General features: G+C 37.7%; 1 protein-coding gene across 1 annotated transcript in view; it reads right to left on the reverse strand.

Moving 5' to 3' along the window:
* Positions 1–15,017, reverse strand: part of SHC3 (SHC adaptor protein 3) — a 173,849-nt gene that overhangs the window by 37,733 nt on the left and 121,099 nt on the right. The window contains exons 7-9 of the mRNA XM_027874951.1: positions 13,300–13,426; positions 9,258–9,408; positions 7,918–8,005 (exon numbers count right to left, since the gene is read on the reverse strand). Coding sequence (XP_027730752.1) covers positions 7,918–8,005; positions 9,258–9,408; positions 13,300–13,426 — 366 coding nt within the window. The remainder of the gene's footprint in view (positions 1–7,917; positions 8,006–9,257; positions 9,409–13,299; positions 13,427–15,017) is intronic.

The following is a 15,017-nucleotide window of genomic DNA, read 5'->3' on the forward strand; positions in this document are numbered from 1 at the left end:
TTCAGACCAAATTATTATCTGCTCTTAGTAAAAGCTATTTGTTTCATATCAGAAAGTAGCTTATTAAAAATTTTGTGGGATTATTATCTCTGATTGAAGCAGATCTAAAATAGACCAAAAAGTCATTAGTCTGATAAAAGATGTTTTAATAAAAGCACAACAAATTTTCTAATTGTTGTTCCCTCTGATAGACAATAGCATTCAGCTTTTTGAGCCTAACTAGAATCTGAACTAATGGCTCTAAAACAGGTTAATAGAAATTCATTAACTAGGGTCCTGTATATAGTTGAATTATAAAAGATAGTAATAGTTTCCATTTATATGGCATTCTAAAGTTTACCAAGTACTTTAATCACCACAACACTGTGAGGTAGTGCAAATCTAAATGAGAAAAAGGGAATAATTTATTATTTTAAGGGAACTTGGCCTCCCTAAAAATCGTAGGTATGTAAAAAAAAATTATAGTGGGCAGATAGAATAATCTAACACTCTATGATATTCTCATGCCATGCCCTGTGCAAATGCCAGTTGGGTCTTTAGTCATTTTGTATCAAACAGATCTTCAATTGGCAGATGAGTCTGTGCTGAATTATGATAAGGCACTACTGATGTGTTATATATTAACCAACAGGTATCAAAAGTTCAGTCCAGGCACCTTGGGCAGAGCCAAGATAGCAGAGTAAAAGCAATGACTTGCTTGAGCTCTCCCCCAAACCCCTCCAAATACCTATAAAAAATGTCTGTAAACAAATTCTAAAGCAGCAGAACCCACAAAAAGATAGAGTGAAACAAATTTCCAGCCCAAGACAACCTGGATGGTTGATTGGAAAGGTATATCACCCCGGGCTGGGAGAGGAACGCAGTTCAGCATGTGAGCGCAGGCCACAGCGAAACTGGAGCAGGCCTCAGAGGACTGAATTGCAGGCAGCTGTGGTTGTTTCCACACTTCTCAAACCATGAACGCCAAACACAATTTAGAAGGTTAGTGGGAAAAGTCTGTTTCTGCAGTGAGAGAGAAGCATGGGGTCCCAGGCCCATTCCCTGAGCTTGGACCAGGGCAGCAGCTGCCTCCTGAACTTCCGGGTCACAGACTGAGGGGGAATCGAGTGACTGATCACAGAAGGATTGCAGGGATCTCTCTTCTGGTGCAGGATTCTCTTGCTTTGCCTGTGCTTGGATCTGGGTCACAGTTCTGGGTGGTGGTCCTGGGGTGAGGAGGAGCGCTGGCCTGGTGGAGCTTGTAGTGGCTGTGGAGAGGAAATCCTCCTCACAGTTCCAAGACAGAAAAGAGTACTTGTGGTCACTCATAGAGCCAAGCATAGGACAGGAAAGGAGTAAACACCTCGCCCTTAATCATAGCACCTTGGAAGAACTGAAAATTTACAGGTCCCTAGAAGTATCTCTGAAAACAGGTGCACAAAACCCCTGAAGCTTGGGCCAGTACATTCTCCACACTGGAAACAGACCCCTACCTTAACAAAGAGTTTATAACTCAAGTAATTGGCCAGGATCATGAGCAAGCAGCGTAAAAAGAGTCAGACTATATTATCTTACTTTGATGACAAAGAAGATCAAAACACACAACCAGAAGAAGACAACAAAGCCAAAGGTCCTACATCCAAAGCCTCCAAGAAAAATATGAATTGGTCCTAGGCCATGGAAGAGCTCAAAAAGGATTTTGAGAAGCAAGTAAGAGAAGTAGAGGAAAAACTGAGAGTGATGCTAAAGGAGACTCAAAAAAATACTGAAGAAAATAACACCTTAAAAAATAGCCTAACTCAAATGGCAAAAGAGGTCCAAAAAGCCAATGAGGAGAAGAATGCCCTAAAAAGCAAAATTGGCCAAATGGAAAAGGAAGTCCAAAAGACTACTGAAGAAAATACTTCCTTAAAAATTAGAAGAGAGCAATTGGAAGCTAGTGACTATATGAGAAATCAAGGCACTGTAACACTAATCCAAAAGAATGAAAAAATAGAAGACAATGTAAAATATCTCATTGGAAAAACAACCGACCTGGAAAATAGATCCAGGAGAGAGAATTTAAAAATTATTGGACTATCTGAAAGCCATGATCAAAAAAAGAGCCTAGACATCATCTGTCAAGAAATTCTCAAGGAAAACTGCCCTAATATTTTAGAACCAGAGGGCAAAATAGAAGTTGAAAGAATCCACTGATCACCTCCTGAAAGAGATACCCAAAGGAAAACTCCTAGGCGTATTATAGCCAAATTCCAGAATTCCCAGGTCAAGGAGAAAATGCTGCAGGCAGCCAGAAAGAAACAATTCAAGTATTGTGGAAACACAATCAGGATAACACAAGATTTACCAGCTTCTGCATTGAGGGACCAGAGGGCATGGAGTATGATATTCCAGAGGGCAAAGGAGATAAGATTACAACCAAGAATCACCTACCCCAGAGATGGCACCCCACTACCCACAACCCACAATGTTAAAGAGCTCACCCACCAATGGAACTAGACGCCTCTGCCTCTTGGACTATAACATAGTGCCCCTGGTACCACAGAAAAAGAACCTGAGTGGGGCAGCTAGGTGGCACAGTGAATAGAGCACCTGTCCTGGAGTCAGGAAGATCTAAGTTCAAATTCAGCCTGAGACACAAAACACTTACAAGCTGTGTGACTCTGGGCAAGTCTCTTAACCCCAATTGCCTAAAAAATAAATAAATAAAGGAACTTGGGAAGTAACACTCTGACCTGTAACCCCTACATTATTTCCAGCTCTTTCCAGACACTCAATCACAGCAGGGATTCTCTGCCAATAATGTACCAAGTTGAGGTCCTCTCCCTCCTTCTTGGAGGAGGGAATGTGCTAAGTCCACACTTCCTGCCTCAACTACTGCATCCTGTCAATCTGGACTTATAAGACACCAACCTTACTATGGCACCACTGTCTGGTACCTTCTTCCCTTTCCACAAGGTATGGGCAGCTGAAGATGTGAACTGGAACCTCTTTTCTAGATTCCCTGATTTCTTCATCTCCCTCTGGGTTTGAAATCTTATCCAAGTGGTAATCTCGACAGTCACTGTTGGTTTACTCCTTCTCCTTGTCCTATCTGTCTTCATTCATGAGGCCAGAATTCTCTGCCAGCCTAAGACTGATTACAAATCCAGTTGCTTCTCTTCATTCTCACTCCAAGAATCCTGAGTGTCAATAATGCATTTATGTAGTTATTGGACATGGACTTAATTGAATAAAGTTAGTAAAGGAGAGTGTGAAGGCACAGAGAGAAGGGGCTTTGTAGTGAAAGCACATTTCTCCATATGATCCTTTGACTCCTAAACCTTACCTCACTATTTGGAACCTAACTTGTAACTTTGGCTTATGAAACGGTTTTAATTTGCTGTGTATATTTACGAGCTGCCTCGCTAAAAGCCCCTATACTATGGCCTCCCCAACTACATGCTCTGAGACTCTACAATGCCTGGCAAAGAGATGGCACTGCCGAGGTAGCACCAAAGCTGAAACATTCCCACCCTGCATCTGGAAGAAGGCCTATACTAATGGTTCAGATGTTCAGGAGGAAAAACCCCATCCTTACTTCAGTCAAGGAGAAATGCCACATATACATCCTTGTTTCTAGGCAGAGAGGAACACTCCCACTGCCATCCAAATGGCCCCAGAAAAAAAAAAAAAAACCCTATCTAATCCACACTAAAAACCCCAGCCAGCAAAGCAATTACTGACAGCCGTTGGACTGCTTTATCATCTTCCACTCTTGGCTGATGTCTAGAAACCTCCCTCCTCATCTTTTAAGGATCACTTAAACCCCTGCACAGGGCTCCCTCAAGCTCTGTCCTTCTTCCTCTCTCCCGTACTTAATTAGGTTTTGCTCTCGCTGTGTCTGCTGTCCCTGTGATCATTGCTGCCTACTCACTGACTGCCAGGACTGGTAAATGTCAATATGCCGCTGATAAAGCCTTCTGCAATCATTCTTGGAGTCATCTTTTCTCGGCACAATCCAAACAAACCGACTGGATGGGCAACGGGTCAAGTCTGGGCTATTGGTACCTACCTCCCTTCACTCCATTGACCAGAGCCATGACTAAATGCTCTGATTATTGCTCCTCTGAGGACAAAGAAGAACAGGCAATGTGGCGGCTACCATCTGTCTTTCTCATAGAGAGGAAGAGTTAGGCCACTGAATCACATGCCGTGCTCCAGTAGTAGGGTCTCCTACACCACCTCCTCCTATGAACTCATGAATCGTTGTTCCGAATCACTCGGTCAGGGAGCCACACGGCTATCCTGATGAGCATGGGGCTGTAATTCAGGATCCAAATGAAAGGGCGTGCCTCAGCAACAGGGAGTTCACTTTCCCCTTAGACCTATGAGTACTGACCAAGATTATGATTACGGCCTGTGGGTGCCGTGCCTTGGATAACAGACTTCTTAAATTCCCCAGGGTCAGGGACTGAATCCCGCCCTCCTGTGGTCAAGACAGAGTCTAAACAGGGTAAATGGCTACATTAGTAGCACTGACACTAGCAAAAGAGGCCTCTATGTCCTTCGATAGGTATGAGTAACTTCATTTCAGGGAAGGAAAAAGTTGTATCTAATTATCAGAATTTGGGCCCTTCCCCTACCCACACTTGTGCTCCCAAGAATAGCTACAAATAACTAACAGGCTCTGTTTCTCCTCCACCCCAAGGTCAGGGACACCCTGTTTTCCTTGCAAGATTGTCCATAGAGAGAAACAAGTTTGCTTATTTTACTAGGAAGGCCCATTATATAGTTTCAAAAAACAACACTGTTTTCCCTCAGGGTACAAAAAGTCTACTATATGCTCAATTCAGGGGACTTCTTCCTTTTGAATTCCCCTGTCGCTACAAATTCCTAAATAAAGCTTCTTCTGATTTATGAGGTGTTTTTTCCTCAAGACAGATAGGCAGAACAAACATTATTACTACATTTTACAGATTTAAAAACTGAAATAAAATTTATTATTTTAAAAGAAAGGCTTGCAACTTCCTTGAGAATTTTATGTAAAAAATTTTAACTGAAGATTGGCTACATTTCACCCTCTTGTAAAATCTGTTGCCGACAGGTATTAATAGCTGTAATAAACTAAGTAGATCAGTATAACAAAGATTAAATTTGATTCATGATAATGTGTAAACATGATGCTAATTAACAAATTTCCTAATAGACATTTTCTATTTGAGGACATTAACCCAAATTCAAGCATTAGCTCTTACATTTTATAGATAGATAGACAGACAGACAGACAGATAGATAGATAGATAGATAGATAGATAGATAGATAGATAGATATGTTTTATATATATAATATGTCAGTTCTATAAAACATGCCAGTGGTCCACTGCAAAGACCAATCATTAATAATCTGATGGATTAGAGTTCTGATAACACTTCTACTGTGAAGAATAGTCATCTTGTCCTAAAAATGACACTATGCCTTGATTTCAGGATCAGTACATAAAACTACTGATTGAGCTTCCCTGCTTTTTCAAAATGAAAGAAATGTGAAGTTCTATTATATTTGGGGAAATTGAGTATAATATCATCCACTAAGTGGTGCTAATGACTATAATAAAGTCAGAAGCCTTTAGTTTAAGCTAATACACACATGATTAAATTTGTTTTCCCCCTTAACTCTTATGATATAAAGATGATAAAATTTTAGGGTGAATACTCCCATATGTAGCCTCGATAGGGTAATCTTGCCTCTTTCTACTGGCTACTGGCCAATTTTTCTTGCTTATTCTCGTCCGTGAATCTAAGATGATCCAGAGGAATGCTCTGAGCCAGAACTGATTTCACACACAAAAGAACCAAAAAGCCCATACTTCTCTCTTCCATTGCAGCCTTTGGGTGAGGAAGAACTGCTGTGAGCCTCCAGGTAAAGGAAGGTAAGAAAGAAAGGCTGCCATGTATCCCTGAGAGTACTGTGCCTGTTTCTTCTATGTTTCTTCTTTTTTGATCTTAGGTGAACAAGAATCCAGAGATGCAATGGACCAGAATATGACCTTGTGAGCTTTGAAAAGTCACCATCAGAGGTCCCTTTGGCAACTGGAGTTAGTTCGGACACCACCAGAGCTGACAGCAACAATAATTGAGTCTGGTGAGGAGCGACCTGCTTGACCCAGTCCAGCAGTAGATTGGCCTAGTATTGACCCAGCTGCTAAGGCACCCTGTCCTACAAGAAGTTAACCCAGCTGAGCTAGTAACACACACACATTTTTTAAATTTTATTTTAAATATAAATACAAAATAAGAAAAGAAAAAAGAAACAAATTTAAATACTAAAACTAAAATGATACAAAATAATAAGAAAAAGCATTGCCATGTGCACAGCATAACATAAGAGAGGATTCAAAATATACAGGAATAAATTTCCATTTCAAGAAAGCCTATATAGGGGCAGCTAGGTGGCACAGTGGATAGAGCACCAGCCCTGAAGTCAGGAGGACCTGAGTTCAAATCCAGCCTCAGACCAAACACTTGACACGTAATAGCTGTGTGACCTTGGGCAAGTCACTTAACTCCAATTGCTTAAAAAGGGAAAAAAAATACAAAAAAAAGAAAGCCTATATAATAAATACTATACATTGTGTTGAGAGATATCAATCTTTTCTTTGTTTCCTTGTAAGTTTTCTTTTGTTCTCTGCTGTGCACTTTTCACTTTGTTCTTTTTTTCTCCTTTTCTGCCCCCCCAGGCTATAATTAAGCACAGACATGCATACCCATATACATCTATATACATACATATATATATAAATATACACACAAATACATACATATATATGCCCATATACACATACACTTACTTACACATACATATACTTAGATATCCATAATTATATTCATATATAGACATATACATTCATACACATCTATGTAAGACTTATTTGTCCTATGTTTCTCTGAGGGTGGATAATCTTTTTCTTCAAAAGTTCAAGTCTTTCCATATTTTTCCAAGCCCACTAACTCATAATTTCCTAAACCATAGCAATATTCCAACCTTATACTGTCTAGTTGTTTTAAATAGTCCAAAACAACGTTGATGAATATGGTAATTTCCCATTTTTCTACACATACACATTTACCAACACACAAGCTCATCTTTTAAGGGTTCCCTTATTAGAAAACAAAAACTTGGACAGGACAGACATCTAACTTACTCAACTATATGTTCTCCTTAGATAGTGCTCTCAGCAACACATTGCATGGTCCATCCTAATGAATCACAAGTCCTGATTTCAACTCTTATTCGAGGGTGTCTTCAGTCTATCTAACTCAGTGAACAACATGGACAAGTGGGATTTTTTTTCTAATTCTAAGATTGAGATTATCATAGTCAACAAAATTAACATGAAGATGACATCGCCAATAGTTGTTTACATGTTATCTCCTCTATTATACCATGAACTCCTTGAGAGTAGGGACTGGTTTTTTGCATGTCTTTGTATTCCCAGTGCTTAGCATATAGTAGGCACCTAATAAACACTTGTTGACTAGACCTGACCAATAGCAAATGAGGTGCCTATGGAGAATTCCTTGACTTTCACAAAATCTCACAAAAGTCATAGTAATAGCCAAAGATTGGGCAATCATAATTACTCTGATTTGGTAAAAAGATTTTTGTGCCCTTTAACTCAAAGTAGCTAGCAGGTACAGCACCCAGCCTGGAGTCAGGAAGACCTGAGCTCAAATCTGGCCTCTGACACTTTCTAGCTCTATAGCCCTAGGCAAGTCACTTAAAAAAAAATCTGTTTGCTTCAGTTTCTTAATCTGCAAAATGGAGATAATAATATCACCTACCTCCCAGTGTTGTTGTGAAAATGAAATGAGATAATAATCATAAAGTGCTTAGCACATAGTAAGCACTATGTTAGCTATTATTAAATGTTGGCTACCTGGAAGAAAGCCACTTACCTTGATGAATAGGTGCATGATGCCAATCGTCACTGAATTTGCCTCCTATGTGCCGTCCCTGGTAGTAAGTTTGCTCTTTTCCTGCAGTCTATAGACAGACATACATTTATATACATGCACACACATCAAGAAATAGTGTCATCCTCTTCAAATTTCACTATTGTTAAAAGCCGTAATAATAGTAGCAGTGGCCTTGATGTTGTGACAGATTGCATGCTATATTTATACCCAATTTCCACTTCATGGCTCCAAGGTGGCATAAAGATTTCAGGTTCTTTGAAGAATGTTTGTGTAGGCGTAAGGAGTACTTTGTAACTTTGTGAAAACTGTACCCCACCCCTAGTCTTCATTAACTCTCATGATCCTTTACCAAGTGTGACAATAAAATGTGCTGTTCCTTATGCAGCTGCATTACTCAACACATTAATCCCACCACTGTTAGTTTTGTATACATAAAGACATGGTCTTACTGAAATGTCCCTTGTAATTCAGCATTATAATTTTGCTTAACACGTTTCTGATTTAAGGGATACAATACATTTTCTTGTTATAAAAAGTGATATCAAAACATTAAAATGCTAAGTGCTTACTGGGGAAGTTTAGGAATGAGATCAAGATGGCTGTGCAATCCCAGGATTTTATCTTTCCTGAAAACTACATATGTTATACCATTCTTAATGGCCCCAAAGCATCCTAATACTTTTATCTACCTTCTATTCTTTCTTTTCTTCTCTGCATCAATGCCATAGTTGTGGTGATATGTTAGTGACTATGATCAGTTCTAAGCTGAGGAAGTCACAGTGGAGCATAGCAAGGAAGAAACCTTCTTAGGCTAAAATATTCTGCTTTCTTCCCCACCCCCATTTCATGCACTGGCCTTTTAAAAAGCATGTAATAAGTTGAGGCGGGAAATGGGATTGGAACTGAGATTTTCAAATAACAAATCTATATATTAACCAAGTGGGGCACTAAACAAAGGAAAATACAAGAATCTATTTGTCATTTGAACTTGTATTCTATCACTGAACAGAGAACCCACAACCCCAAGTGAAATTTTTGGAAATTTGGTATGAGAAGGGCAACATAAAATAATCCAAGTACTAATGCAATTTGTGTTGAACATGCTACTAATTTTCACTTTTTTATTCAAGCCTCCAGATTTCAGACTGTCTGGAACCAAAATATTTTTATACTTATCTAACACCAAATTAGCCAATAAAAGAAGCTAGTGATATGAGCTGCTAAGAGAATACAGTTTAAGTCAAAGTGTCTCATATGAAATACATCCTTCAGTCTACTGACCCTTCACAAAAAAAAAAGAAAGAAATCCTCTGACATACCTTGCTTGTGTCAGTAGAGCAAATTCTGGTCTTTGCTCTAACATCAAGAAACTCCCCTGTATGGGGCACTTTGTTGGGAATGCTATTATAATATGGATGTTCTGCTCTTTCTCCCTCTTCCTCCGTCCATGGTTCATCCAGACTTTGCCTGCTGTGAGGATAGGTTTGACATTGGCTTCAGTAAGGAATATATGCTTGCAAAGCAATCAACTAGTCTAATGAATATTATTCATGCCACTAATAATATAGTTTTATCACCCACATAATCTACAGCCATCTCATCTTATATTGCTGACTACTTTCCTTCTGAAGTATCTGCCAACTATTCAAATGAGTTGTGCTCAGAAAAATTCAGCTTTCAGGTTTTCTTCTTTTTCTATACTGGTAACAGTACTCCAGTACTCCAGTGGGTTGTACACCACCCTACACACTCATCCATATTCTCTATCTTTCTTAGGTCACTCCTGAAATGAATAATCCTGGATTAAGCTGAAAGCATACCTCCGCTTTGTATCTGCCCTTGCCATTGTAGAAGATAAGGGAAAAAAATCTGTTTAAAGAGACAATATGTGTATGTCTTTTCTTTTCTCAACCCTTTGGTATCCTAACTCCTCACGATGTATATCAGCTAATCAATCGATCATCAAAAATAAGCATTTATTGAGTGCTTACTATGTGTAAGGCACTGTGCTAAGCACTGGAGATAAAGAGACCAAAAAAATGAAATAGTCTTTACTTTCACTGATCTTACATTCCATTGGGAGAGAGAACATATAAACGTATAAGTAAATGCAGAATAAATATAAAACAAATAAAAAGTAATTAAATGCAATGTGGTTGAGGAGGAAGGGAGTAGTTGTGGGAATCAGAAAAGCCTTTGTTGAGTAACTGGTATTTAAGCTGTGTGAAAAAATCTGATCAAATGGTTTAGCACAGAGAATATCACTTTTTTCCACACCCCATTTTATTTTTTTTAGTCATAGCTTTTGTTTTCATACCATCTTCATTTCTCAATATGTCCCCCTCCCAGAGAGTTATCTCTTATAAAAGAAAAACTAAAGTTAAAAAAAATATCTACCAGTAAAGAACTTGAAAAGAAAATCTATTCTACTTTTCCTAAATCTGGTTCCTAAGGCTCTTGATCTAGCCCAGGAACTCCTCACAGCTCTACCACTGCCTCTAACTCCTACCACCTTTCTCTACATGATCCTTTTATCTCTTGAGGCCACCTAGTTTCTATTTTCCTGGGGATGTATTCTTTGGAGATGCCTCAGAAATGTTCAGGTTTCCTCTCTAGGTGGATCTACTTCTCTGCATACCTCCTCTCCTCTTTGTGTGTCTCAGTCTCAAATGATAAGCTTCATCTTTTCACATGCCCAATGAAAGTCATTTTTCCCAGTTACCTCCTCCATAAAACAAAGTTTGCTGTGGTGTTTGAGTGTATGAGTAGGAATATGAGGTTGTATGCATGCCTATAGACAAAATCTAAATATTTGAGTATTCCTATAAACATTGTAAGTCCAAAAAGAGAGATGGTGACTGGTTAAGCAAAGGAATGTATATGAAATATGAAAGAGAAGAAGAGAGGTGCAAGAGAGAATAGGTAAATGACATGAAGTTCATGAGAAAAAGTTATGTGTATGACAGTTCAAATGTGATCAAAGAGAACAGCTGAGAAATTGAGAAAGAGAAAAGAAAAGACTATATGAAAGACAGGTTAAAAAGGATGAGATAACTAGGATATTAATATTTTTAAAGCCTACATTTGTAAAACAAGGAAATTACTATGAAATGCCACAATGCCAAGGCCACCTCAATGAAATTTTAGCAACTTAAAGCTATTTTCTTTTTATTTTCTAAATATTCATGATGCTGTCCCACAACAGCTAACACTGAATGGCTTTTAACCATTTTGAGATTCAAGGTGCCTCTGTTCTGATTGACCACAAACCATCTAAGGGGAAGATGATGGTATGGTAGGCCATGCCTTTAGCTTTCCGCATTTCCACTTGTGCCTGGTAGCAAACCAGTTAGTGATATTTTCTGTGGTGACTTGTAGAATATGGTCCTCCAAGCTTTGGGAACTGGAATTCTCTATCCTTATCAAGAACAGATTACCTAAAAATCAATGACATCTTCTGGCCCATCCAAATACCATAAAATAATAATACCCTAAACAGTAAAGGCTTGGTTTGTCCAAGTTACTCTAAGAATCTACATTTAAGGATTCATTAATCTAGGAAACCAAATTCAAAATGTGAAACAACTGATGAAAGAACCAGGAAATAGTTCTCCTCCTTGTCTTCTTGCTGCTTTACCAAACTCTCAGTTCTTTCCATGCATTTCACACAAAGTGGCTAAAAACTAGCACTTACCTTTCATGAGCCTGTTGGTGTCTTAGGGAGCCATGGAATTTGAGAGCTGTCAGAGACCTGGGATGTTTTCTAGTTCAAACTCTTAATTTTGCAGGGACCTAAAATCCCACAACCAATTAATGATAAGGCCAAAACTAGAAGCCAGCTCTCCTGGTTCTCAGTCCTGTGTCTTTTCATTATATCATGCTACTTCTTCAATTCAGGAAATTTAAAATTTGTTTCCATTCCAATTTGCAGTTGAATTTTTTTCATAAAAAAGTAAAATCTATTAAGAAAATATTGCAATGAAATAATCACTGAAATCAGACACTCTGTATGGTAGAAAATATTCATTCTGGAAATCTAAGGATAAGAGTACCACTTATGTGCCCCTTCATGCAAGTGTATGTCTTGATATTACTTTTGATGAATGAAAAACAAAAATAGGACTATTCAAGAAAGATGAAAGCTAAAAAGGAATATGAATGCTCTATACTATCACTAAAGGCCATGTAAGATATCTACATACCAATAATAATACTCTAATTTCTTTATCAATTACAAGAATAAAACATTAGAACTAGTTATCACTAGGGGGACTTCAGATAAGTAAAAAGAAGTTATATTTTCGATAGCAGACTATAAACTAATGGAACAAAGAGATAGTATAGGTTAAAAATGTCCTTAAATTGGTTCAAGAAGGCTTAGAAAGATGATATATATATAACAGGTTCTTAAGGGAAGGTAGAAATATTGGGAGGCAGGCCATCTTTAACCTTTTGAGTTTTGCATTGTGGATTGCAGCCATGCTCCACTATAACACATTCACAACTTCCTAAAGTCATAGCAATATAGTTGAAAGGGATCTCAAAGGCCATCGAGTTCAAACCTTTTACTTTACAGATGAGGAAAATGAGGTAATGAGAAATGAAGAGACATGCCCAGAATTCCACAACTGTGTCCGAGCTGGGATTAAATTCAGGCCTTCCTCACTTCAAACCCTAACCATTAGGCAATGATGTCTCTGTCACAGGCAGGGCATTAAACCAGGTGAACCTTAGCACAAACTGGCCCAATATGACATTTCTTGTTTCATCTTATCTTCTTAAGATATATGGAAACTGTGGACAATTAATTTAAGCCATTAGATAATCTTCAGCTCAAATGAGACTTATGTAAAGTGAAGGAGGATTAAATTATAAATGACAGCATTGTTTTGGGTGATAGGCTTCCAGAAGGTACAAACTGTCAGATCAGTAATTTCACAGAGTAGCTAGCACCAGGCCTCTTACAAAAGGGATTTTTTTTTAGAAGTTGCTTTTCACTGATGCTGATAAGACAGATGCAATGAGAAGTGACATGAACCTGGTGGGAAATGATTCATGGAGATATTTCATAGTTGTAGGGTCCATTTGAGGAAGAAAAACAGTACAATGAAATAGTTTTTAATGTAACCTTGGTTACTATTATTGTAGTTTCCAGGAAAATGGTTTTCCAAATGTTGAAAGTATTCAGATGTTGAGCTCCATATGTTTATCTCCCTATGCCATTATCACATTTTATTCCAGATGATTCTGTTAACCAGAAATTTAGCAACTTTAATTCAAAACACAGTACTAGAAAATTGCTCTTCCCTTGCATGCATTTTTAAGAACATTAGTAACAAAGAATCTTGTGTTTTTACTTACCAGTCATGAAGAGCAGGTATCTTTGAAGGACATTGTAAATACTGCTTGAATCGAAGCTCAAAAGCTTGACCTATAGTGCTGATAACATCTCGAGCCAGGCCGTCAGAGCATTCCAGTATATGGCAGGCTAATGGAAGCAAGGAAAATAAAGCTGTCCATGCAGAAGGTTTTGTTTATACTTTACCATACATAAATAAAGCTTCATAAAAGCAAAAGCTATTCCAAGGTGAGATGGTTTCAAGAACCATTTACTTTTTATAATATTTTCAAACTATTTCACCATATTCATTCTGTCATACGACAGCTTCATAAAAATCCCTAGAGCCAAGGTATTAATACTATGAAATTCTTGAGAAGTAACCACCACCCGTCACTTAACCAACTTCTTGCATTTTAGACTGTATCACAACAACAAAAGCAAATAAATAAAGCTTTGCCTTTGAGGTCCTTGGCAGAGGGATGAGAGTACTTAGCTTTGCCTAATTTAGCTTTAAAGTGGTTCCAAATTAAGTGAAAAAATGATATAGTTGATTTGTGCATATAGAAACATAAACTCTTGAGGTTCCACAAAACTTACTGTTTTTATGTGTTTGTTTATTTATTTTTTTCACAGTAGTTATTTACAATACATTGACTCATAGGTTTCACTTCCATTTCCAGTTTTCAGGGTTATCAAAATCAAAATATCGACAACCAAATACACAACTGCCTCCGGATCACTGAGACTTCTTGTGTGTCAAGCTCTTCCAGCTTTGTGTGACATCACCAAAAAGCTCCCGAATGGGTAACTAATTTCCCTAGAGCTCCCCAATACCCAGAGGCAAAAAAACATCTGTGAGTTTTCTGTGCAACCAATATTAAAACAACTCATCAGTAAGAGGGAGGGAAGGGAACAAGGATTTATTAAGTGCCTACTGTGTGCCAGGCAGTGCCCTAAGGATTTTACAAACATTATCTTAGGTTATCCTCTCAACAGCCCTGAGAGATAGATACTATTATGATTCCTAATTTAGAGTTGAGGAAACTGAGGCAGATAAAGATTAAGTGACTTGTCTAGGGTCACACAGCTAGTAAGTGACTGAGGCTGGATCTGAACTCAAGTCTTCCTGACTCCAGGTCCAGCAGTCTGTCCTACCTCCCTAGGTAAGAGTACAAAATAATGTTGTGAAAAGATAGTAGCCATCCTGGTCTGATATTGAACTGTTGGCAATTCTATTTTCTCCCCTCTCATGGAAAAGCTAAGGATCATCAAAACGGGTCAAAGACTAGTCAGTAGGAGGGAAGAGAAGAAGCAGGAATCCTGAATAAGTCATATAAATTGTAATCAAAAGTAGAATATACAAGCAATATATAATGTTCTTATAAAACATTTTGCCCTAAAAGCAATAAAGAAATATTACCATTAGAACATTAACTTTTAAATTTTTATTAAAATTATTTTATTAAATTCATTAAAATAATTATTAAATTTATTAACTATTAAATCCTTATTAAACTTTTAAATAAACTAATAAATTTATTAAAAGTAAATTTTTATTAAATTTGTAAACTTTTAAATTAAATTAAAGGAACACCAGTAATAGATTTAGTGACTATTATCAGAAAAATTTAATTTGTAAACTTTTAAATTAAATTAAAGGAACAACAGTAATAGATTTAGTGACTATTATCAGAAAAATTTAATTCAGAGCCTTTCAGCTCTAATCCCGCATGCTCTA

The sequence above is a fragment of the Vombatus ursinus genome, unplaced genomic scaffold, assembly GCF_900497805.2.
Source record: "Vombatus ursinus unplaced genomic scaffold, bare-nosed wombat genome assembly UNPS02014807.1, whole genome shotgun sequence".
Classification (NCBI taxonomy): Eukaryota; Metazoa; Chordata; class Mammalia; order Diprotodontia; family Vombatidae; genus Vombatus; species Vombatus ursinus.